The following is a 24,245-nucleotide window of genomic DNA, read 5'->3' on the forward strand; positions in this document are numbered from 1 at the left end:
CAGACTCCCTGCTGTTTGAGTGACTGACGAGCGCAAGTAGAGAGTTCATCAAAAAGCACTTAGCATCCACAACACATCCTCTTATCAGTTCCTTTTATCGCTCTCCCCTTCTTTTCGGCTCTCTCGCCCTCCCTTCTTTTGTCTCAGCGTCTAACAGAGACAAAGTGGGAGTTCCATGGAGGGGGGTTCAGGGATGAGACACATTGTGTGTGTGAGGGACGGATTGACGGATGGATGAATGCTGTTGAAGAGCGACCATTTAGCTGATAGTGATCAGCCAGTTTAACTCAGATCCCCCCACCCAACTCATCTACCTCGCTCTCTTTTCCCCTGGCTCTGCACCTCATCCATCCTTTTGTCCCGGACCTGCATGTCTCTACTTCTCCTCATTGTTGCTCTGATTGAGCCTCAGTAGCTCCGCTATCACCTCACACACATTCTCTCTGATCTCGGATCAAATCCTCCATCCCTCCCCCTCGAGAGTATTAACCTGCCCTGTTCCTCAAAGTAGAATGTCACAGCTGGACTAATCCTCCATATGCAGACCTAAGACATCGAAGAATTAGACGCAGTTTACACTTCCACTTTGGTGACTTTGTATAGATTCAATCACTTCCACTATTGGCTGCATCTTCCAATCTGATCTCAAATCCGCAAGCAAATTGACGATTTTGTGTGAATTCTTACGATCTGTTTCGCACAGATACATATCGTATATTGTAGGTAAACCATAAACATGAAGGCCCCTAATCTAACCAGAATGTACATACCGGTACACATAAAAAAAATGCCACCATGGGCGAAAAAAATCTCCAAAACATGCACTGGAGGAGGTTCTGAAGCCACATTTAGATAGGGCTGTCAAACGATTAATCGCGATTTACCGCATCCAAAATAAAAGTTTGTGCTTATATAATATATGTGGGTGTACTGTGTATAATTATTTTGTATAATGAAGAATACACATCGAGGGCTTGGAGCCAGAGGGGCGTAAGTGGCTTTTAACAAACTTTACAGGAGAGACAAAACAAATTTTTTGACCACACTTAAATCACCTGTATTATTAACCTTAAACCACAAATATTGCAACCACAGGCATACTTACATGAATGAGTATTTAAGTAAAAAATGTATGGCATATTAACAGTGAAGATTTTCTCAAACATTTTCAAATTTAAAAAATAAGTCAAATACGTCAGATACGCCTTTTTGTTGCTTTATTCTATACAGTTTGATCTCAGACAGGTATTTTGGCACCATTGGATAGAGCTCATCGAGACCTTTATTTTGATATAAAGAACTCATATTCGCCCAAAATGCCACTTACGCCCCTCTGGCTCCAAGCAAGGTATGTTGTGACAAAAGATGTGAGATTACTTGTAGCCCTTCAGTCAGAAAGCTTAAAACAGGAAATGGACATGCCTGCCTGAAGGCCGTGATTCACACCGTTGGATCTTTTATATCAGATCAACACTTTGTGAAACAAAAGCCATTTTCTTAAGAACAATCACGTTGTGTTACAGCGACTATATTCAGTTCTACCCCGGAGCAGAAATACTTTCTCTATGATATCAAAGGATGTCAGTTGCTGATGTAACGGATAAAACAAATGAAGTGGTTGTTTATTGTAGGCTACTCACAAGAAAGCTTTCAGATGAGAGAGGGAAAATGAGAATGAAAGAAAGAAAATGGGTTGAAATGTGAGTCTGAGAAACAAATTCCCTGTATCCTTTCCTTTGTTTGCTTCCATCTGAGGTCAGAAACCCGAATCCATCAGAGAGTCAGGAAAAGGCCATTCTGTAATTTACACTATTAACGGCAATAAACCTCATTTCCACACATGACAGAGTTTTCACAGCTGAATTAAGCTTCTGTACTTCAACTTAAATTGGGTGAAACAGATCTCTCTTGTCCTTCTTTTTCTTACTTTCGCTTTGAGGCTAAATTAGCTGACTTTTCAAAAACCTAGTGAACTGAACTGCCCCTCTTTTTGAAAGATACACGAGCAGAACATCGTGCGCTCCTCACAAGAAACGCATGGGAAACTCGCCTAAAAATGAATTGTAATGTTAGCATGTTGCTAATGGTGCAATACTCTAATACTAATAGAGTGCCGAAGTGATGACGCCACTTTGTGGGACAACTCGGAAGTTAGGGGCGCATGGGTTCCCTCGATCGAAAAGCTATGCATTTTCCCCATAGACTTTTGGAAAGTCGAAAAAAATAAGATCTGTGTTCAACAAAGAGCAGACACAATAAAGTTTAAAAAGCCACAAGCAGGTTGTATGTCATAGATCAAAACGTAAAAATATATAGAGCCAAATTTGTTCACCACAGACCTTATTTCAGGCGATTTAGCAAAAACCCATTCAAAAACCCTTAGACTTTAGAGTGAGGGAACTGGAAGTGCTAAAATGCTAACTCACTTCCGCGTTTTGGCCAAAAAAGTGACGTGATAACTTCGGCACTCTATAGAGAGCACCATCTTATAAGAAGCAGACGAGAGATTCCAATCACAACTGATTCTAATAGCATTTTTATTTAAAAACATGAAATCAAAATGGACGTTTTCCATTTTGTTCTTGTACGAAATGCCAATTCACTTGGATATGTGTCACAATAGAATAGCGAAAAGAGGACGAAATAGGAAGAAAAGATTAAATGATTAAAATAGTCAATTTATAATACATCAGTACGTTTAGATATTGAATGACATGTACTTTAATTGACATTTCAACATTATTTTATATGCTTCTGGCCTTCTGCCTGTTTTTTTGGAAAGTGGATGTGTTAAGTACTATAAAACACATCCACACATGCTCATCACACACTTGTACTGTAGATGATCACAACGTCACATTAATGACTCACTATTCACTATAATGACTCACTATTGGATCTATTGTGCCTTCAAACATCTTGTGGTTTGGAGTAAAGAAAGCATATTTAAGTCCTCAAACCAACATGTAACTGCATTTGTGGGTAATAGGCCTACTTGTTACATAACAACAAGATCTCACACATCACATTGACGTTATTCTGACCTCATCTCTCAGCTAACCACTGTCTACAAGTTTTGTGAGTTTTGTGTATAAACGCTAGGTCTGTGACAGTAACTGGCAATTATAATTAGCTCTCATTTTGAAACAACGCCGGGTTTCAGCACAAGCCAATTTCAGGAGCCCCATCAAATTTTCTGGAGCAGCCAGACAGGGACTGGGCGACCAGTCAGGGCACAGTTTGGTTTAGTGGTTTGGATATGAATGTGTGTGTTTATGTGGCTGATGTTTGCTTTGGATATGCCAGAACCTGACAGAGCAGCTTCCATCATCTCAATTATCGTCATTTTAGAGCTGCACGAAATAAGCCGATCAGAACTTATTAGAGGTCTTAAAGCAGGAACGTTCATACTGGCGCGAAGGAAAACGAAAATGGGGCGTGACCTGACGCGATCAAGCAGCCAATCAGACTCTCTCTCTCGCATTAGATTTCTCTGGCATCTAACTATCCAGTAAGTTAAACAGTGACTCAAAAACCTTGCTGGACACTTCAAGTCGTGTCTGAAGTTTATGATTAAACTGTGAAACTGTAAAAATATACAAAAGATACAATCACTAAATATGAAATTAGAAAATTACAGATTGACAATAACATGGGGATAATTAAACTAAGAAAATATACATCTTAATATCAAATAACCTTCTCATATGCATCACACAATAAATTTAACATTATGTACTTACAGACATTGCGTGCAAAGAAAGATGATGCTTAAAGATGAAACATAGCTATCACATTTTGCTGAACTACTGCAGTACTATTAGTACTTCCTGTTTCTTGTACTAAGGGGTTGTTTGTGAAGTTTCAAAATTAAAGTCCTCACTAGAATAAACATATTCAAAATGAAAAAAACCCCTGAAAAATCCTAAAGAAATGCAGTCCTGCACAGGCTTCGTAATCTTTAATCAAAATTACCCTCCTCTCTGCATTGGAGGATCTTCCCTGATGATGTAGGTTTGGCGGTTTGGGTGTCTGCTTAACATCCGTAACCACAAAAAACTCTTAAAACTAAGTTTCCTGACACAATAACAATAGTTTTATAATTCCAATTAGTGTAACACCTACTTTTCTTGATCCAATCTGGTGCTAGTTGGAAAAAAAATCCACGCTCACTATTTTGCCTCATTTATTATTCTGTTTCTCTCAGAAATTAGCATAGACAGTATAAGAAGTGGACAGAGCCATCTCATTGGAACTCCATTGAGACAAGTGAAGTCCATTTTTAGTGATTTTTTTTAGGACTTCCGTTCCTGACGCGCAGACTCAAACCGACTCAAACAGAGATTGACGATGTAGAAGTGACGTCAGCAACCCGTCTGTCTTCTAGTGGCTGTGGCATAAGAAATCTGAATCATTCCCTTCCGAAACTTGCAGAGGCGGAGAGTGTGAGTAGGAGCTGTCCATGAGCCTGGAGCAGGAGAAACTTTTGCTAGGTATTCTGATTAATTATTTTGTCATTTTGCCTCCACGTTTCCCCGATTGCCCGTGAGCTTCTTCTCCTGTGCATACGGTAATCTCTCTACTGTGCGACAGAGAGTCACGTGGGTACTATGACGCAATCGTTAGCCAACTTTTACAAAAAACTGCTTTTACGGGGCCATAATATAAGCTACAAGGTAATGGAGCATTTTATACATTGTTGTGTTTCTTTAGAAATAAATAATGGACAAATGGGGTCTTCAAACGCCTCAGATGTAAAGTTATTTGCTGTCAAAGTGACGCCAAAATGAATGAAAGTCAATGGAAATGCTAACGCAAGTGAAGTTCTGCTACAAGATGGCAGCTCCCGCGAGGCTTCAACTTCCGGTCGATGAATTACCCCATTGGGAAATTAGTCACAACACTGGAGAAAATTTGTTTGCAACTTCCGGTTCACGGGGACTTTAACATAGGCTACATGAAAAACGCTACTTTGGTCCAATAAGATTTCGAGGGGGCGGGGCCACCTGCTGTGATGCTGAAAAAACAGAAATCAAGCAACTGTTAAAAAGCTTTATCCCCTCAGTGTTGGTTCAAGTAATTTAGTCAGCTTATGTGTAATTTATGCATTTTATCATTCTCCTGAAGCCACGAATTTTATGAGAAATGTAGTTGTTGTCGAAACACTTAGAAATGACATTAAACATTCATGATTACAAACATGTGTGATCAATATCAAAATCCAAAGTTTCCCAAAATTAAAAATAGTAAATATGACATTGTGGTTGCATTAATCTCAATTGTATCGTCTGTAGGACATATTTAAAGTAGACTTAAAAATGGCTGCCACCCATGGTTTTGATGTGGTTGCATTTGGTTCATGTGAAGATTTATCACACGGTGTTATGAATGCACATAATCATACTCATCTTTGAGACATATTCATCTTTGTCCATCAGACAAACGTCATAAAATGTATTCACTTTATTAAGTATCAGTTACTGTAGATTGTGTTTTGTTGTACTCGTTCGTTCTACGGCATATATAAGACAAGAGAAGATCATTGTTGATAGAAAACTGGCAGTTATACAAAAATAAGATGATACAGATATTTGCTGGAGAAATACATTTTGATACACAAATAAAGTTGTGATAGATGCTCCTTTAAAAGGTCGTGGAATCAGTACTTCGACGTCTGCGACTCAAAGTTCGTTTACAGGCTCTGCGAGTCTCTGTCATTGCAGTCTCTAGTTTTTTTGTGCTTTGTTCCCCCAGGGTTTTAATCCAAAGTCTCTCTCGGGGTCGCTTCTAAAGGTGCATCAAAAGTCCAAAGTAAGCCAAAAAGGCCGCCCTGATTCGCTCATTGCTGAACAGTTCACATCCGCCTCGTCTCTTCAGATGATATCACTCAATGGCTGCCGTGCAGTCCGAGTTATCTGATTGGACGTGATGGCCCACCTTCTCTGCTTTCTTTTATCCAGAGCCACGCTCACCTTATATCTGCTGTGGAGAACAGATACTGTTAGCTTTTGACAGCGCACCTGTTGAACTGACAAAAAAAGCTGCTTACAATGGATGTGTGTGAGTGAAGTGTGCCATGGATGAAAAAAAATATTATTTTGTTTCTTTGTTCTTCATTTTTCTTACTCAAAGTTTATTTGTCTTAATATAAAAAATAGCATTTTATTATAATATTATTAGATTTTATATAAAATATTATTAAAATAATATTTCATAATATAATGATAACATAATATCATATTTAATAACATTAAAATTGTATTTAAAACATTTTTAAAGCATTTAACAGCACAGCTTTTGAGCTAATGTGCTTACAATGGAAGTCTACCGGACAAGTCCATCGGATAGAAATTGCAAAAAAAAAAATAATAATAATAATTTTTATTATTTTATTGCTTGTAATTTGTAGTCTGAGTTTCCCCATGCTGGTTTCCTGCAGCGTGATTTTATTCACGCTTAAAGGCAGTCTGGATACCATGGCCCAGATTTTCGCCTCACTTACGGAACCAATCACAGAACGGGGAGGGAGCAGCAATGCGATGATGGCATCTGTGATACACCGAAGCAGTTTGTTTATATCTATGGATTCAACATGGCAGCAGACGCGAAGATGCAGCCTTAGATATTGTTCTAAGTAGTTTCGAATGCAAGTTTATTTTGAAAAAAAGAGCAGATTTTGGCGTTAACCTTTGCGAGACCCCAGTCGTTATTGTTGTCTCGCCATTAATTGCCCTAATGGAGGACCAGGTACAGGAGGCGGTCAACCTTGGAATATCTGCCGCTAAATATATATAAAATTTTAAATTATGTTGAACTAACAAAATGGTGCTTTCTGTGTCTATGGGGCTGGTGTGAAATCGTCAGCTCTCATTGAAAATGAATGATTTTATTTGGTGTAATTTATGTATTTGTTTAATATTAAAATATCATATAAAATTACATATCAAAAATCATCATTTTTTGTATAAAGACACTCCCTAGACTGCTCTTACTCTCGACCTTGACCAATAAGTCCACTTGGCTTTCATCTTACTGACCATTAGTCTAAATATAGAGTCTGTAAATCTGTACTGCCGCTTTCGGACAGTTTATCTTATTTTCCATTTCCTCCTCTTTTTTTAGCTCTGGCCTTTGAGTGGAGGAACGAAGGGAAACGACAAGGCAGGAAAAGGGCGGAGAGGGAAAAATAAAACGAGGTGTGGGAAAGCAAATGATTAAAACGACTGAGTGGGTTTAAAGGCTTCTGTACAGCACTTTGGTTCCACTTGTGGTGTTGAAAGTGCTCTATAAATTAAGTTGAGTAAAGGTACAGCAAGCGATTTCTGAGAAACGCTGTTGAAAGTGGATTGGACCGAATGCCACAACAAACTTGTAGCCAATTGGCAGTAGTGGGTGTGTCCACTCATGATGGGGGAGGAGAGAGAGAGAGCAAGAGAAAGATTTGAAGACTGTAGAAAGAGAGATGCCTGAGAGACATTACAAAAAGAGAAAAGCTCAGGAGAATATCACTGGGAAAAAAGGGATATGAGCTTAAGGACCCTCGTTAAAATTAGAAAATATATCCAGTGCTGGAGAGACCGAAGCGGGAAGGCCTGAAAACAGACGTAAGGTTGCGTTGTTTCTGCTCCATACATGAGTAACTTTAGTTTTTCTGTTTCTTAGAACCAAGATATGCTGTTTTTGTCATGTTGGCTAACAACAGGACAGTTTTTACTGTCTGTTAATTCTTCGTGTTATTTTGTTTTGCTTCAGGTATGATAAAGAGACATCTACTCATTTTGGGGGCACAGCAATGAAGGGAGGGGTGTGTTTGTTTGGGTTGATTCAAAATATCAACAGTGTTTATCAGAAACTTTGTACTGCAACTTTAAAGGCGGCAGTGTTTGCGTACCTGTGTGTATGCGGGACTCTGAGTGATGTTTGGACGTGCACACACACTCGAGATGATCCTCCAGCTGCACCTGCACCTCCCGAAGCTTTGGCCTCCTGCGTACGTACTCCACCTTGGCCACCTGAGAGAGAGAGAGAGAGAGTGTGGGAACATCCTGAGTTGCACGCACACACTCATAACCCTATCAACAGTGTGTTTTTTCCTCTGCTTTTCCAGAGGTGAGATAAGGCGAGAGCTAAATGTGACTCGGTCGGTTTCCTGTAACGCAGATGAGCCGCCTCAAACCTCTCTTTCTAAACACACACACCTCATATCATACTGACAGACTTCTTCCCTCCCTGCCAACTCAGCTGCCCTGCAGGCCCATTTATACAATACTTTATTCAGGTCTGAACACTCACACACATTGCTGGCGAGATAAACGGAACGGAACACACCCCACAGCCGTGGAGTAACAGACAGATATTTGCAGCGGTTAACTCAAGGTTAGGGCTATTGGTTAACCAGCCGCGGAAGTCTGGCCTGAAACTCTTTCAGTGTGTTCAGCGGCCCTGAAATTCTCGTCGACGCTGTCCTCCCTTTTGGCGCGTCCTACGCCTCGCTCTTGTTACATTTAAATCTGAGAAATGTGAAAAGCTTTGCATGCTGAAAATGAGCCGGGCAAGTGGCAAACGGGGTCACAGCCTAGTGTGCAGGAGATCTCCATCAATCAAACCATATTTCCAATATAAATGCGCTTTGACGAGGAGAGAGAAGAAAGTTTTATTTAACTTTCACCTAGTTCCTATAAATAGGGACAAATTAGACAATTTTTTGACATAAAAAAAATTGTGCGCTTTAAAATTAATGTAAATGGCATAACTCAGATAACACCTCGTTCATATAAGTTCATATAAAGACTTTATATTTGATATTAAGATTAAGAATTTTGACTGCAGACTTTTATATTATTGTATATTTATTTAGTATTATGAAAAATATTTAAAATAATTATAATTTAATAGTAATTTATAATGTTTTAATCTATGATCTATGTGGTTAAAATATAAACATATATAACAATGTATAAATAAAAAGATGTATATTGTCTTATTATATATATTCAATATAAAACATTGCCATTTTTTTATTTGCCAAATTATTTAAAATAATGTGTATTTACTAATCATTTAAATAATTAAAATATGAATAGAAAATAATAAATGGTATATATGTATATATATATATATATATATATATATATAAAGATTTTAAATAATTATAATTATATACCATTAAAAATATAAATTATAAATATTTATATTTTATAATAATACCAATTTTTTAATATCTTATATATATGAAAAAAGAATTAATATCAAATAATAATAAACAGAGCAATTCTAAGGGGGTCCTCACACCATCAGTGCTCATGCCCTAATAATTTAAATATTTAAAATGCAAATATTAAAATCATTTAAATATTTTTATATAAAATAAAATATTTATATTTAAAAAAATTATAAATATTATATATATATATACTGTATATATATATATATATATATATATATATAAATGTATTACATTAATGATATAATGAAAAATTACTCTTATATAGCATAAATAAAACAATATGTAAAAAATATTCAATATATTTATACATATACTGTGTATATATATATATATTTACACAGGCACATTATATATAGAGGGAAGGATGTGTGTTTTCTCACCTTCACGGCCCTGTGGTGTTTTTTGGACGGGTGGCAGCGCATGTTGCTGGTGTTGCAGCAGCCTGAGCATCGCCTCACCTCGACACACGGAGGCCAGATCAGGAAGTTGGCGGCCGTGGGATCCACCTGACTGCGTGGGATCTCGTAGATCACTGTGCGAGTCTTACAGACGGCTGGCACTGCCTCCTCTAAACACACAATAGCCCGTAAACACACAGAACAACCACAGGAGCTTTGCAAAGTGTACGTGAGCATGTATGCGTGTGTGTTTTACCAATGCTTCTCTTGCGTCTAGAGTGAGTGTGTGAACTCTTGAGGTGTCTGCTGTCATACAGATGCTCCTTATGGTGGCCCTGCTTAACGTCTTCCAGCACCTCATTCTCTGCAAAAGGAGTCAACGAAGCACAAAGTCAACAGTGTTTAAGCAACATATTTTGGCATGTAGAACAAACAACCATCCAATGCACAATCCCTCCCTCACTATTGTGAAGAGAGAGTGCCCTTGAACCTCTTTGTGAACCCCGCCTCTGCCAGGCCCGATGGAAAGAAATGAAGAAAACCCGGTCTGATCACTAAGTGAAGAATAAAAGGTGTCCGCCAACCTGCCTCCACACACTTCATTCGAAACACTTCCTGAGGACACGCCGAGAAAAACCTAGACTCAACAATAAGACGTTCGGAAAGGATTGTGTCATTTAAAATGATTTAAGGACGTCTGGTTGGTTAGTCTGAGCAAAGTGCGCGTTATTTAATCATGCTGTTCTACGGATCCGCAGAGCCATTCAGCCATACAGCGGGACGACGGGGGGCAGAGATGCCCCTGTTGTTGCCCCCGGAAACCGGCCCAATGGAGGAGGAGGGCGCTTTTAATTCAGGCTTGAGCACCGTGGCTGACCGACCCGCTCGGCTTTTCACACAGTCGTTAGCGGAGCAACAGACCTCACAAACGCAAACACTACTTGAGCTTCAGCCTCTTTTCTCTCCCAAACACACTGACACACACTCGCACGCAGAGATGCACACACAAAACTGAGGAATTCGACATGAATAATACATTACAGCAGCGCTGGCATTCAGCCGCACTCAACTCATAAAGGCAGCATGACAACAGTATAATGGAGAGAGTCTCTTGACCTCCCTCAGGCACCAGCCACACAGACGCAGCTGTTTGCATTTCAATTACAGCGCTTATGGGCCGGATCAAATCTGACGCTCCTAAGCATTTCCTCATTAGATGTGCTGGAAGTTTATATTTGAGGCATTTCAGTTGGGTATTCAGTTATTAAATCTTTGCCATTAAAAAAAAGCTCCCATTCAGGGTCAGGTGATCCGAAACTAGCTAAATCATACTTGGCTTCCTTAAAAGGATAGTTCACCCAAAAATGAAAACTCTGTCATCATTTGCTCGCCCTCATCTTGTTCCAAACCTGTATGAGTTTCTTTCTTCTGTTGAACACAAAAGAAGAATGTTGGTAATCAAAAAGTTGATGGTAGCCATTGACTTCCACGGTATTTATGGAGTTTGAAAGTTTGATTACCAACATTCTTTAAAATACCTTCTTTTGTGTTCAACGGAAGAAAGAAACTCATACAGGTTTGGAACAACATGAGGGTGAGTAAGGGATGACTTTTTAATTTTTGAGTGAACTATTTTACTATTTATACACTTTAAAAAATGATTTGTGGGATGTGCCAAACTTCATATTATTAAAATCGACTAGTCTTAATTGTGGGAATTACTAATCGGCAGCATCTTTACAGTGTAAAGGCAGTGGTACTGTAGATGTGAGAAATGACGATTGAGAATGCAAGGAATAAGACCAATAGCAATGCAGTATGCAAATGATGCAATGACATCATCGCTGTCAGTTAGGATTTTAAATACTGAACGTAAGCCAAACCGAACTTTTTAAACTTTATGTTTTTAAAAAGCATTCTTTTTTTTACATTTATACACAAAACATGCTGAAATATCCCTCATGCTTCAAGAATGGGAATAAACTACTTTTTGATACGAGTTACTGTAACTACGTAATTTCAAATGACATAATTGAGTTCAGAATGTTTGTCTTGCCAAAATGTGACATGATTTATGAAGTTCAAAAGCTGATGCGGCGCCATGAGTGCAGGAGCGGGACTGCGGTCTCTAGGCAACATGTGCTGAGGCGTTCGTGGCGAGGTCCATAAACTTTGAGTGCAATAAAAGATTGAGTGAGTCTCCTCTGAATGGATAATTCCCACAGTCTTGTTCTCCTAACATTGCACCTCAACATTTTAGCGACTTCATAGCTAACAATTTTACGTTGGTTTTTGTTCCCAGAACGTTCCCAAGGACGTTCCCTATTGGTGATCCAGGAAAGTTTCTTAACGTAAATAGAACGTTACCTTAAAGGGTAACTAAACCCCTGGTCAGAGTCTGACTCCACCCACTGGCAATATTTGAAAGATGCTGAAAAAGTGGGCAGACCCCAGCGGAGATAGAGGGGACGAAATAGATGCTAAAACACTCCATCCTGATCGTTTTCAGTACTCGCAATTCCAACTCCTGACTCGCTACAGTGGTTTTGACGAAACAAGCTGTTTTTTATACTGCCAAGGGCGTAGCTCGTACCAAGAGCATGGTGAGCTGAAACCTGCGTACGTCACGAAGAACCGCTAACATCCAATAGGAAAACTCAATTGCAGTAGCCACCGTTCAACCTGAAGAGGGCAGCAGTAAGACGTTTTTACACCATATATTGTAGAAATAAAACACTTTATACACAAATGTCAAAAAAGTTACTCGAATCAATGACTGGTATTAATAAAGATCTATTCTTACCGATCATTAACTAAAATTTAAACTTGGTTTAGGGTTTAGTTACTCTTTAAGGTTAGGGGAATATTGTGGAAACTTTATGTGAACATTCCCCTTAAGTTATAAAAATAGAACCTAAAAATAACCTACAGGGAACGTTCTTGTTTGGTTCCCAAAAAAATAACCAAATGGGAACCATATGGGATGGTTAGGGGATCGTTCTGTGTTTGCAGGGTTGACACATTGTGCTGACATTGGTTGGGTTTCACTCATGTTTTGAAACAAATCTTTTAAGTGAACAAATCATTCTCAAACGAATCAAGGACTACGACAATTCTCCGATTTATCAAGCACACAACCCACATTCCTGTAGTAGTTGATTTAGCAACCAGCTGACAAGAAGGCTGAGTGAATGTTTCAATGACTCATTCATAAACTTGTCTCTGCCACATTAAAGATGTAACTGCAAGGACCACTAAATAAAACTGAATTAATCTTAAAGAAATCTTTTTTTTTTTCCTTTTGAACAGATTAACAAGATTCAAGTCACAGATATGAATCACCACTAGCTGGTATAGGTTTAGGATATATTTTAGATCATGTTCGGCCTACCCACACTTCTTGCCAAATAATCAGAAAAAACAACACTTTACCAAGGAAGTCAATCTCCAGGAGCCTCTGGAGGTCGCTAATGCTGCGGATGTCACTGTTAGAGAGTCTCTCGATCAGCTCTCGGGGAATCGGCGCTTCCTGTGGAAGAAAATGGTCCTTCCAAAATTCATCAAAATGAAATGAATGAAAATACATGTGTTGTGGGCCAAACCCCTTAAGTTCTTCAGTAAATTGTTTATTGAGTAGTATTTAAATACTTTACGGTTGCACCACTTGAAAAGTCATTATATCAAAATATTTGTAGAAAATTCTATCATTTTATGGTAATACTTTACAATAAGGTTTCATTTGTTACTTCGACAGCATGTATTATTCTTAGTCAGTGTTATAATTTCTCAACATTTAGGCTACTGATAAACTCTTAAGATCAAAAGATGTAGTCTATCATTTGACATTAGTTAACAGTGAACTAACATTACCAAAGGTTATTTAATGCTTATTGCTTATTGTTAGTTAATGTAAGGTAATGAATTAACAGATGTTAACAAATGAGAAAAAAGTGTTACCATTTTTTCCCGATTGTATGTAACCAACATGAGTAGCCAACTAATATTACATAATAACATCGATTTTAGAAAACGTATGAGCAATACGAATGGGTGTTCCTTTTATGGTTATTTTATAATCATTATTATGACCTGAATGAGGAACTGCGAAGTGGCAGACCGAATTGAGCATCAAAATAAGTTAAGCAATTTTCTACTTTTTTAAAGAACTTATTGGGTACCAGTTCCAACTCTTAAGTCAGTTTAATGTAATTTAAGTTGAATTGACTTAAACATCCAAGTTTAATGTACTTAAAATTTGAAGGAAGCATTCTCTCTCTCTCTCTCTTTTTTTACAGTGAATCATCGTGTACCTCTCTCCCTTTATCCCCAATGTATGAATGTGTGCAGAGGTTGGTCTTCTTACCTCAGCGGCTGCTGAAAGCACAGAGAAGCAGCAGAAGAGAAAGCAGATCAGCGCGGTTCTCATCTCCCCTGTGGTCCAAATGTGTCCCAGCGCAGGCGAAACCTTCCCGACCGGAGCCGCAAAGATGCTCCAACCGGCGTGGAGCCAGGGAACATGCCTTTCCACAGACAAACCTCTCCAAGGATAAACTCTTCACAAGTAGCCTATGTCAAAGCCCTAAAAACGACTCTCTGAATTGTACTGGTACGAATAAATTATAGTCGTTTTAATCCGTTAAAAAAGAAAACATGAATGAAGCGAACCTTCATCCCTTGACCGCATCGCTTCTGAGCTCAATAAAAAAAATTCTAAATCCAAAGGTGGTCCTAGATTCAAAACAATGATAGAGTAAAGAGTCCACGTTTATCCAAAATAGTCCATTTTATCCACCGTCCACACTTTGTGTCCTCAACTCCTCGTATAAAACTAATTCGGTTCAAACTTGAACACGTCTGGTCTCGCTCGTGCGCGTGGATGGGATCTGACAGTGAATGAACTGGCGCTTCTCTCATCTCCTCAACTTAAACTCAGCGAGAGCCGCGCGCCCCCTCAGGACGAGGTAATCTCTGCTAACCAGCCTTTCAAGTCACCGCATTTCGAGTCATTTCAGTGATTCGAATCTTTTCAATCAGTAAAAAAAAAAGATTTAAAACATCGGTAACATCGTATTACATCAGTAGGTGACGACGACACTTCAATCGCTCAACCGTATCGTTAAAAACACCGTTCACTCAAAATGGGTTCACACATTTGTTCAGAAATGAAACACCTCTCGGATGTGTTTCACCTTTATCACCCTGAGAAGACAGAATTATTTATACTTCGCTCCACATTTCCTCAAGATTTGACAAGTGAGGACGTGATAAAACCGTTAGCGTACCAGATTAGCCTGCTTCAAAATCTGAAAAAGTGTTTTCTTTTCCTTGATATTTTGACTCTGGACGTGAGTTATTCAGGTAACTTCCTCTGAGCTATTAAAAAGTTAATAGTTAACACATTTAGTTCAGATTCAGACAGTGTTTACTTTAGTCATTTTCTGTCAGATAATGCCTAACAGGAGAAACAGGGATGGGTGAGTTTCAGGGTCTACTGAATCCAGTGTTCTCTAAAGTTTTAGATGGGTGAATCCTATAGCCCCACTGAGACAGAAAGCACCATAGACAGACAACTATTCGGGAGAAATTATGGGAGTGAAGGAAACACTGAATGGACTACAAGATAATAAGGAAAAGGTGAAGACAGCAGACTACAGGAGGTGAGCACACTGTCCTAGAGTTGAAACAATGTAGATAAATAGACACGGCACACACACACACTAGCTTCCAAATTGGGTTTTGTGCAGTTTGGTGCGGTAAAAGGGAATAATGGAATTCTCTGGAAGCTTTTCATTCATTCCACTCATACCACAGATTGGCTCTCGTAATAAAAGACTTGGCATTTTCTTGTGTAACAAAATACATTTAGTTGTGCATGTTCTCATTTCATTACTTTTGTGGGTTTGTGTGTGTGACAATCATGATTTGCATTCCTGACCCTGGCTTTAGCCGTAAGATGGAGAGGAATGTGTGAGGACCCACACACACACACACACACACACACACACACACACACACACTAAAGCTTCAGCAGGTGAAGAAGCTGGAAATCCAGCGTCTATGTAGTTCATGACTGACATCTCAATGAAGACAGAGGGGGAAGGGGTACGAGGTCAGACGAGCTGAACCGAAAGAGCTGATAGGGAAAGACGTTTTGGTATGGATGGACGTCTAGTGACAGTTTGATATGAAGGAAAAAGGAAAAGCAAATGAGAGGACATCTGTTATGGTTGTGGTAAAAATAGGCAAGAGAAAAGGGGGACTATGGGAATTGAAGTCCCTTGAGATCCCGCCTTGCCAAAGAGAATGAGTCACAGCACAACCACATCTACCAGTAATGTGTGTGGGAAACCTCTACGGAGCACGCAGATGCATACTTGTACCTTTTCTGTAAGACCGACACTCTTGGACACACGGACACCCACACATACCTCGAGCACCAGCGGTCCATGCCAAGCAGGGATTCCTGCCAAAACCAAAAACCTTTGCTCTCCTTCCCATCCATCCAAGCATGAGAATAATAAGTTGAACTTCTATCATGTAAAAACACTGCACACTTGCTAGCTGGTCAAGCTCTTGACTTTTAAGGAATGGTTCGGAAATGAAAACTCTGTTACCATTTACCCTGATGATATCATTCCTGGCTTTGTTTCTTCTGTGGAATGCAAAAGGAGAATGAAATCAAAGCGATTAATAATTAATAAACTAAATAAAATCAGTGTGGTGTAACCAACACACAAAGGCCAGTTTTTCATCATCTGACTACTTAAAATCCCCACGATTGTCTCAGTCATAACATTTTTCATTAAACAATGCATTTTTTTCAGGTCAGATGGAAAAAAAACCTGTTGATATTAATGACTCAAAGTGCATATTTGTAAAATGAATAAATAAAAGTATGCAAAACCCAAACAAAGTATTTAAGTATTTTCTACTTGATGTTTTCACCACTTGACATTTTAAAATCCAAATATTTGTAGTCATTAAATCAAAGTATTGTAGAAGATTTTGTGCTTATTTGGGTAAAAAATAGACCATTAAAATTCGTGGATTAGTCCTTTTTAAAAGGTTTTTCTTTGCATTTTTTGGATACAGACGAGATGACAACTTTGTCAAAGTGATCCCCATTTCAAATCCGTGAAACAATCAAAAACGCTGTATTATTTATGCCAGACCAGTAGTTGGCAATGTAACTTTGTAATGAAAGTTTGTTTTCGTAAAAAGTATCGTTTTCATAAACTTATATATTAATTTGTTCCCTTGTTGCAGGTAAATCATGACCATGGTTTAACTAAATACAACTTGGCCATGATTTACCTAAGGATTTGTAATTGTATTAAAAATGTAAAAGTTTTTCCTTCGCGTTTTCCGCATACAGTCGACAGCATTATCAAAATGATCCCCATTTACCTGCACGACTAAAAAAAAAACGCTGTATTATTCATGTCAGGCCATTAGTTGGCGATGTCACTTGTTGTCTTAAAAGTTTGAAGTTTGTAGTAAAATGAATCCCTCATTGTAGCTAAATCACTGGCATGTTTTGGCTAGCCCCGCACATGACATGCAAGGCTAAAAAAAGAATTTTTTCTTTTTCTGAAAAAGAAAAAGAACAAATTAAGAATTTGTTTCCACAATTTACAAATTTACACAACACCGTTTTTAACTAAAAACTGAAAACTTTTTGTGTGTTTTGGCTGTTCATCTATAGGGCTGGGTAATAAATATCGATTTCTCGATATTAATCGATTCTCCTTTTTACGAACCGATATCGATTCTTAAATCTCAAGAATCGATTAGTCATCCTGTTTCATTTGAATGAATGGGACATTGTATCGCGGCTGCGCGCATCCAAAAAAAAATAAAAAAAAATCGCAATAATCTTTGTCCTTTGTTACTATTGATATGAAACAAAGTCTCATTTTTCAAATTACGTCCATTTTCTTTAGAAATTCAAAAACATAAATAGCGTTTTGGCGCTGTGGCGTGAGATCGCTCTGGCGCAGCTCTAGAGAAGCAGCAGCGCTGATCTCTCTTCCGGCTTAATAATACCAGTTACAGCGCGAAATAAACATGAATGAGCATCTGAAAGTGTGTTAAAAGATAGAGTACAACTTATCGAAATCCGTATCATGTCACATTGATTCGCTCAATCAGCGTTTTAACCGTTGAAAGACATCAGTTAAACAGCTTGTAATCAATGTCAGGTATCGTCATATTTACCTCAGAAAACCCACATAAACTCGTTATTCAGCTAGAAAAAAATAACTCTAGAGAGGAGCATTTTGCTAAATATATACACCATATTACATATGCATTATAATCTTAATGTTCTTCAATAATTAATGCATATTTGAATAAATCTGGCAAGTTTTTATGACAGCCACCATTTAAATGTTAAATGTATTTCATATCTTCTTATTATAAAAATAAATAAGTGTAATTTAAGTGTTTGTATAGCTACAAAACAGTTCATTATTACCTTCATATTAGGCTAATGAAGCCTAGTAGGCTACACCTAGACTCCCTTATTTTACAGCATTAGTTAAGAGATTTGATTCCCTTGAGAAAAATTGCCATTTATTGTAACTGATATCCAAAATAATCGATATTGAATCGAGTAGTAATTGAAATCGAATCGAATTGCAAGCTTGTGAATCGAAATCGAATCGAATTGTGAAATTTGTCTCAATACCCAGCCCTATTCATCTACACAACAATGGTGTTTTTGGGCCCTGAAAAATGCAAACGTTTGAAAACGGGGTTTTGAACATTGCATTGTTATTACCTCCATGTAAACTACAAAAACATGAATTTATAAAGCTGTGACATCATGCCTTTTTCGTGTTTCTTTACATGCATTTGTAGTTTCTTTACAAAGTGACATCGCCATCTACTGGCCTGGCATGAAAAATACAGCATTTGAATGGGGATCCTGAAATGAGGGAACAATTTAATAATCACATGGATAATCACTTAATTTGCGTCAACGGTCCCCGTTGAAAATATGGAGGCATGAATGAAACATTGAGTGTCCCAAAGTTTTAGCTCTGTTGAAAGTGAGTGAAAGTTGAGCAAGTGAGAAATAAATGTCTTGAAATGGCAATGCCAGAACAGTGGGACCAAAACATGTTCTCCGGTAATGGAGCTTGGCAGTGAACTGACAGCATCAGTTATTTGGATTTGCTCTTCGCCACTCATGAGTGGACAAAACATATAAATGTACATACAAAAGTATTATTGATGAGAGAGGAAAAAGACCCTGTGCTCTGTCCCTCCTCCCCCTCAGTCTCTCTCAATCCATGCACTGTTCATCATCCCCAGTGTCTCTGGCTCCTGCAGAGCTTCAGTGTGTCCGGAGGAATTAACAGACCAAGACCTCTGCCACCAGAGACAAGCCCTCAAGCCCTCACAAGAATAACAGTGTGTTGCAATGCTTGAGCGGGGAGAAAAAAGTTAAGGGAAATTCCCAGGAGCAGTCCAGACAGTTTACACAAAGAGACAGACTAGACTTCTCTCACCATCCTCCAATTACTGGCTTTGCATATTTTTTTTTAATATACATAGATTGTGTATGTTTGTGTTTCTGCATGTCTCATCTCATCCCCTGTAAGCCATTTAATAAGGAGACCTTAAGGTGGAAGAAGGAAAGAAAGGTGTGGTTGAGCATGTTTGTTGTACCTGGAAGGAGTGTTTTTTACAGCGCGTGTAAGTTGTATCAAAAATGCGTTGAGGAAATATTAACCAGACTCTTGTTTCTCCCTCAGTGATGGGGAGTAACTAGCGGCATGTAGCAATGCTGCTAACATTACCTTTTAGTAGCATAACATTAGCTCAGCTATTCTCAAAATATTGTTGATTTTCCAGAAATAAGCCACTTCATTTTCAACGGTAAGTGGTGTAGCATGACAAAACTCTCCATCTGTGTTTTTTATGTCACAATCTATTATGCTAACAGCCTTACAGATAAGTAGACATACTGTAATAAAGTCAACATGAAACCCAAATGGTCCCTATTTACTTCCTGGATGTTCCTGGTCTAATTCCAAAGGGAAGAAAAAAATCTATAAATGTCATAGCAAAAATAGCAACGTAATAATGTTAAAATATAGCGAAATAGCTAACTAGGCTACCACTGTTTTAACATTTAGTTACTCTTATTTTTAATAACCTAAAAAATTCCTCATTGGATAATATTTAGTCCCACCTGACATTGTTTGATGAAAATACTTCAAAAACTGAAAATACCAAAAATAAAAAACTAATTCAAGATAAATAAATGCTATAAACGTTTAATAATATTAACTCTCAAATGACAGATTTTTTAAAAATTCATTTCAATGAAATTGTTGTATGATATTTTAGTTTGATTTTTATTTAATATGTTGTATTTTCAGGGGATATTATGGTACTAAATTATAACTATATGCAGTGGTTATAATCCATTTATTCACTTTTTGAGCATGGACCTGAAAATGAAATTTAATCTGTCACAAATCGAATGCTTTGCAGAACTTAACACAGACTTGGTTTCTTTTTAACGACGAAATTTGGCAGATTATTGCTGAAGTGAAAAAAGTTTTAAAAAAACTGAAAACTCATTTATTATACGAAAAATGCACAAAATTTTTTTTTTTTTTTACATATATATTTTACAAAAAACGTTTAGGTCTAGCCATAAATCTAAACAAGGCTATGTCCCAAATTTGAGGAATGATATCTTAAAAAATTTAGCTTTCAGTAAGATTTTGTTTGGACACATTACCAAACATTTCCAATAGATAAAATTCGTCTCCCATTCGCGAAAACCTTTACAAAGTTTCATACCATTCCAATGAAGTAAAAAAAAATTCAACAAAAAATAAATAAACGTAAACTTTTTCGGTCTGACGTTAAATGAAAATAACACTGATCTCAAGTAGCCTTATTCAGAGTAATGGACTACCAGGACATTTTAATTGTAAGGAGAGAAAAAAAATATATATATTTACCAATTCATTTTGAGTCCCTGTGCAACATTAACTAGCTTGAACTCTCTTGTGGCATGGCAAGCTGGAGTTTCAAAAGGAGCTTCCTCAACCCTGGTCTGCATCAGTTTAGGTTAGAGAGGACATCAAAGCCTATCCTCAGTGTAAGCCTTGTTTGGCTGCTAACCAAAACCTATTGTGCATCATTGCAGGAGCATTTGGGTGGTGTCCAACCAAAGGCTTATCCCAGATAATGCATGAATATGCTTAAGTTTACTCATAGACACTACTGTCATACGTCAAACAACATCTGCACGGTGAGGACAGGAGCTTGCGTGTGAGCGCAGCTGTAAAGGTCAAGACTGATGATGTTGCACAGCTACCGTGTTTGAGTACGAGCCCTGCCGTAATCAGCATGAGAATAAAGCTTTGTTTTGATATCTAGGATATCTTTTGATATCTAGGATCTGACACACAGGCAGGAACATGCTTACATGTGTGTATCGCAGTTTGGAATGCTCTTGCACTTAGGAACAGCGTGGTACAACCTTATCTGCATTGTGCAAGGCCAAGTCTCTATCTTACAGCATTCGCACTTGCAGTTATTGAGTGAAGTATGTTAAATCATTAGTGGTGCGGGTGCATACTTAGGGTTAGTGATTTAAACAACTCCTCCTCCCACCAAATGCCGGCATAATGCATCAGAAGGAGCTGGATTTAATATTCTGAATTATTTCAATCTGACTTGTCATGCAGCCTGGAATTATAACCACACTATGTTATTTCGTCTGGCCAGAGGAGAACTGGTCCCCTGCTGGCCTAGTATGCATAAAAAAAAAACGTAGTATACTTTGGGCTTTACCCTAAAGGTGAAAATTCTCTGCATATATATATCATCTCTCATAATTTGTGCTATGTCCATAATACATACTGTATGGAAGCTGGTTTCCGCCACAGAATAAAACATTTTAAAAGATGATTGCGATTTTATGTCTCAGAATTGCGTGATAGAAAGTCGCAATTGCGCGTTATAGTCAGAATTGTGAGAAATAAACTTGCAATTCTGACTCTTTTTTTCTGAGTTAAGGCTATATCTCACAATTCTGACTTTATAACATGCAATTGCGACTTTAAATCTCCCAATTACGTGTTATAAAGTCAAAATTTAAAGCGCCTCGTCCCCTAAATAACCATATATGAAACTTACGACGGTTAGTTTTACTATGCATAACCTCATCTCTGCATATCATTTCTATATGGATTTTCTCACCCATGGTTGGAGCACAACTGGAAGAAAACAAAACTAGAAGTATTTTGCATTTCATGGAAAGAGAGCTCGATTGCATATCGAGAGGCCTTAAAAGCTGCTAGATCTGCTCATTTTTCAACCCTATTACAAGAAAATAAACAAAACCCAAGGTATTTTTTTGAAACAGCGGCTAAACTAATGAAAAATAAAGCTTCAAGCCCTGAAGTTTCCAAGCAGCACAGCAGTAATGACTTTATGAACTTGTCGACTTATAAGATATAATATCAGGGAGAAAATTATATCCACTATGCAACCGTCTACTACAGTATCGCATCAGGGAGATCTAAATCGACAATGTATATTTGACCCTATACCAACCAAGCTAATCAAAGAGATGCTTCCAGAGGTTAAAGGTCCTCTTCTTAATATCATTAATTCATCTTTTTCATTAGGATACTTACCAAAAAGTTTTAAGCTGGCACTTGTAAAAAAAAACAAAACACAACTTGATCCTACAGAATTAGTCAATTACAATCTCGAATCTACATTTTAGGTCACAGATACTAGAAAACGAAGTATCTATGTAACTATGTTCCTTTTTAGAAATAAATGATCTCTGCAAGGATTTCCAGTCAGGATTTAGGCCGTACCATAGTACTGAGACAGTTCTCATTAGAGTCACAAATGATTTGCTCTTATCATCTGATTGTGGTTGTATCTCTCTGTTAGTGTTACTCGATCTTAGTACTGCATTTGTTACCATCGACCACAACATACTTTTAAATAGTGGTAATGGTTTAAATCATACTTATCTGACCGTTATCAGTTTGTAGCAGTAAATGAGATGTCTCATCGATCACATGTTCAGTATGGTGTACCACAAGGCTCAGTGCTTGGACCGTTGCTCTTCACTCTGTACATGCTTCCCTTGGGAGATATCATTAGAAAGCATGGCATTAGTTTTCACTGTTATGCTGATGATACGCAGCGCAATTCACAAAATTAATGGAATACAAACCTGATATAAAAAACTGGATGACTAGCAACTTCTTACTACATAATTCTGAATAAAACTGAAATTCTAATTACTGGACAAAAAACGTTCTAGAATACTTTCTAACACTTGACGGCTGCTCTGTCAAGTCTTCATCGTCAGTAATGAACCTGGGTGTTCTCTTTGATACCAACCTTTCATTTGAACGTCACATGTAAAACCGCATTTTACATCTTAAAAATATATCTAAATTACATCATATGCTCTCAATGAACAATTAATTCATGCGTTCATGACATCAAGGCTAGATTAGTGTAATGCTATTATGGGTGGTTGCCCTGCACGCTTAAGAAACAAACTACAGCCGGTCCAAAATGCAGCAGCTCGAGTTCTTACCAGAACCAGGAAGTATGACCATATTAGCCCGGCTTTATCAACACTGCATTGGCTCCCTATTAAACATTGTATGAATTTTAAAATATTGCTGATCACTTACAAAGCACTAAATGGTTTAGCTCCCCAGTACTTGAGCGAGCTCTTAACGCATTATAGTCCTTCACGTCTATTGTGATCTCAAAATTACGGCCAGTTGTTAATACCTAGAATATCAAAAATCGACTGCTGGCGGTAGATTCCTATTTAGCACCAAAACATTGGAACAATCTTCCCAACATTGTCCGGGAAGCAGACACACTCTGTCAGTTAAAGACTAAAAACACATCTCTTTGGCCTAGCCTACACATAACACATTACAGACTTCTATAATTCAATTTAGGCTGCTTTTAGGACAACCGGAATCGGGAACACTCCCCACAAATCCTGATGTACTCGTTACATCATAAGAAGGATGGCGTCTACGCTCTCTGTTTATCCGAGGTTTCTCGCAGTCCACTGGATCCAGGCCGTACCCAGATCTGATGCAAGACCTGCGCATAGACACGATAACAACGCAGTCCTGAAGTGTCAACCAGTCCCTTCCCTGTTTACTGAAGTCAGCCGGATCCCAGCCATATCCAGATCAGATGGAAGACCCATCCACGACGCATCCCTGAAGAGCCAGCCTCATCAGCTCTGTGAAGGCCTCATCGACACGACAGCCATCGGCACTGATCCTCAACAAACTCGTCTCCCACTTCCAACCAGAATTGGATTAATATTCTGAATATTCTGATCCAATCTGACTTCTGACCTGTAATTCTGCGTGGATCATAATCATACACTGTTCACTCATTGGCTCCCGACTGAGCCTGATTTATCCCAAGGTTTCTGTCTCCTGATCAAGTTTTGTTTCCTTGCCACTGTTGCCTTGACTTATGGCTTGCTTAGTTGGGGACATTTAATATTTAACTATATTATTGATTTGCCTTACTTAAGATGGATGATGATGCAATTGTCTTCTAGAAACAAACTTTGTTGT

General features: G+C 38.1%; 1 protein-coding gene and 1 long non-coding RNA gene across 3 annotated transcripts in view; one reads left to right on the forward strand and one right to left on the reverse strand.

Annotated features, from left to right (window-relative positions):
- The window catches only part of LOC148995822 (uncharacterized), a 31,183-nt gene extending 16,838 nt beyond the window's left edge, over positions 1-14,345 (forward strand). The window contains exon 2 of the long non-coding RNA XR_016145522.1: positions 13,920-14,345. This is a non-coding gene — a long non-coding RNA (uncharacterized LOC148995822). The remainder of the gene's footprint in view (positions 1-13,919) is intronic.
- pdgfaa (platelet-derived growth factor alpha polypeptide a) lies at positions 5,449-14,073 on the reverse strand. Of its 2 annotated transcripts, none has more exons than XM_039694724.2 (6): positions 13,988-14,073; positions 13,057-13,153; positions 9,881-9,988; positions 9,607-9,794; positions 7,892-8,012; positions 5,449-5,979 (listed from the first exon to the last, which is right to left on the reverse strand). In XM_039694724.2, the coding sequence occupies exons 1-6, from the start codon at positions 14,048-14,050 to the stop codon at positions 5,969-5,971; spliced, it is 588 nt and encodes a 195-aa protein (XP_039550658.2). In that variant the 5' UTR covers positions 14,051-14,073; the 3' UTR covers positions 5,449-5,968. The 2 variants fall into 2 exon arrangements, with proteins under 2 accessions (XP_039550658.2, XP_039550657.2); XM_039694723.2 differs by having other exon boundaries at positions 5,449-5,982.
- Positions 14,346-24,245: the final 9,900 nt, after the last annotated feature.

The sequence above is a fragment of the Pimephales promelas genome, chromosome 2 (genome assembly GCF_988280905.1).
Source record: "Pimephales promelas chromosome 2, fPimPro1.hap1.1, whole genome shotgun sequence".
NCBI classification, from domain to species: domain Eukaryota; kingdom Metazoa; phylum Chordata; class Actinopteri; order Cypriniformes; family Leuciscidae; genus Pimephales; species Pimephales promelas.

What these genes read in the sequence shown, in the direction of transcription:
- pdgfaa (XM_039694723.2), bottom strand. Translation starts at nt 14,050, where the DNA reads ATGAGAACCGCGCTGATCTGCTTTCTCTTCTGCTGCTTCTCTGTGCTT. An exon ending in TAGACGCAAGAGAAGCATTG is followed by an intron (nt 9,795 to 9,880) that starts GTAAAACACACA and finishes TTGTGTGTTTAG; the next exon opens with AGGAGGCAGTGCCAGCCGTC. An exon ending in AACACCACAGGGCCGTGAAG is followed by an intron (nt 8,013 to 9,606) that starts GTGAGAAAACAC and finishes TCTCTCTCTCAG; the next exon opens with GTGGCCAAGGTGGAGTACGT.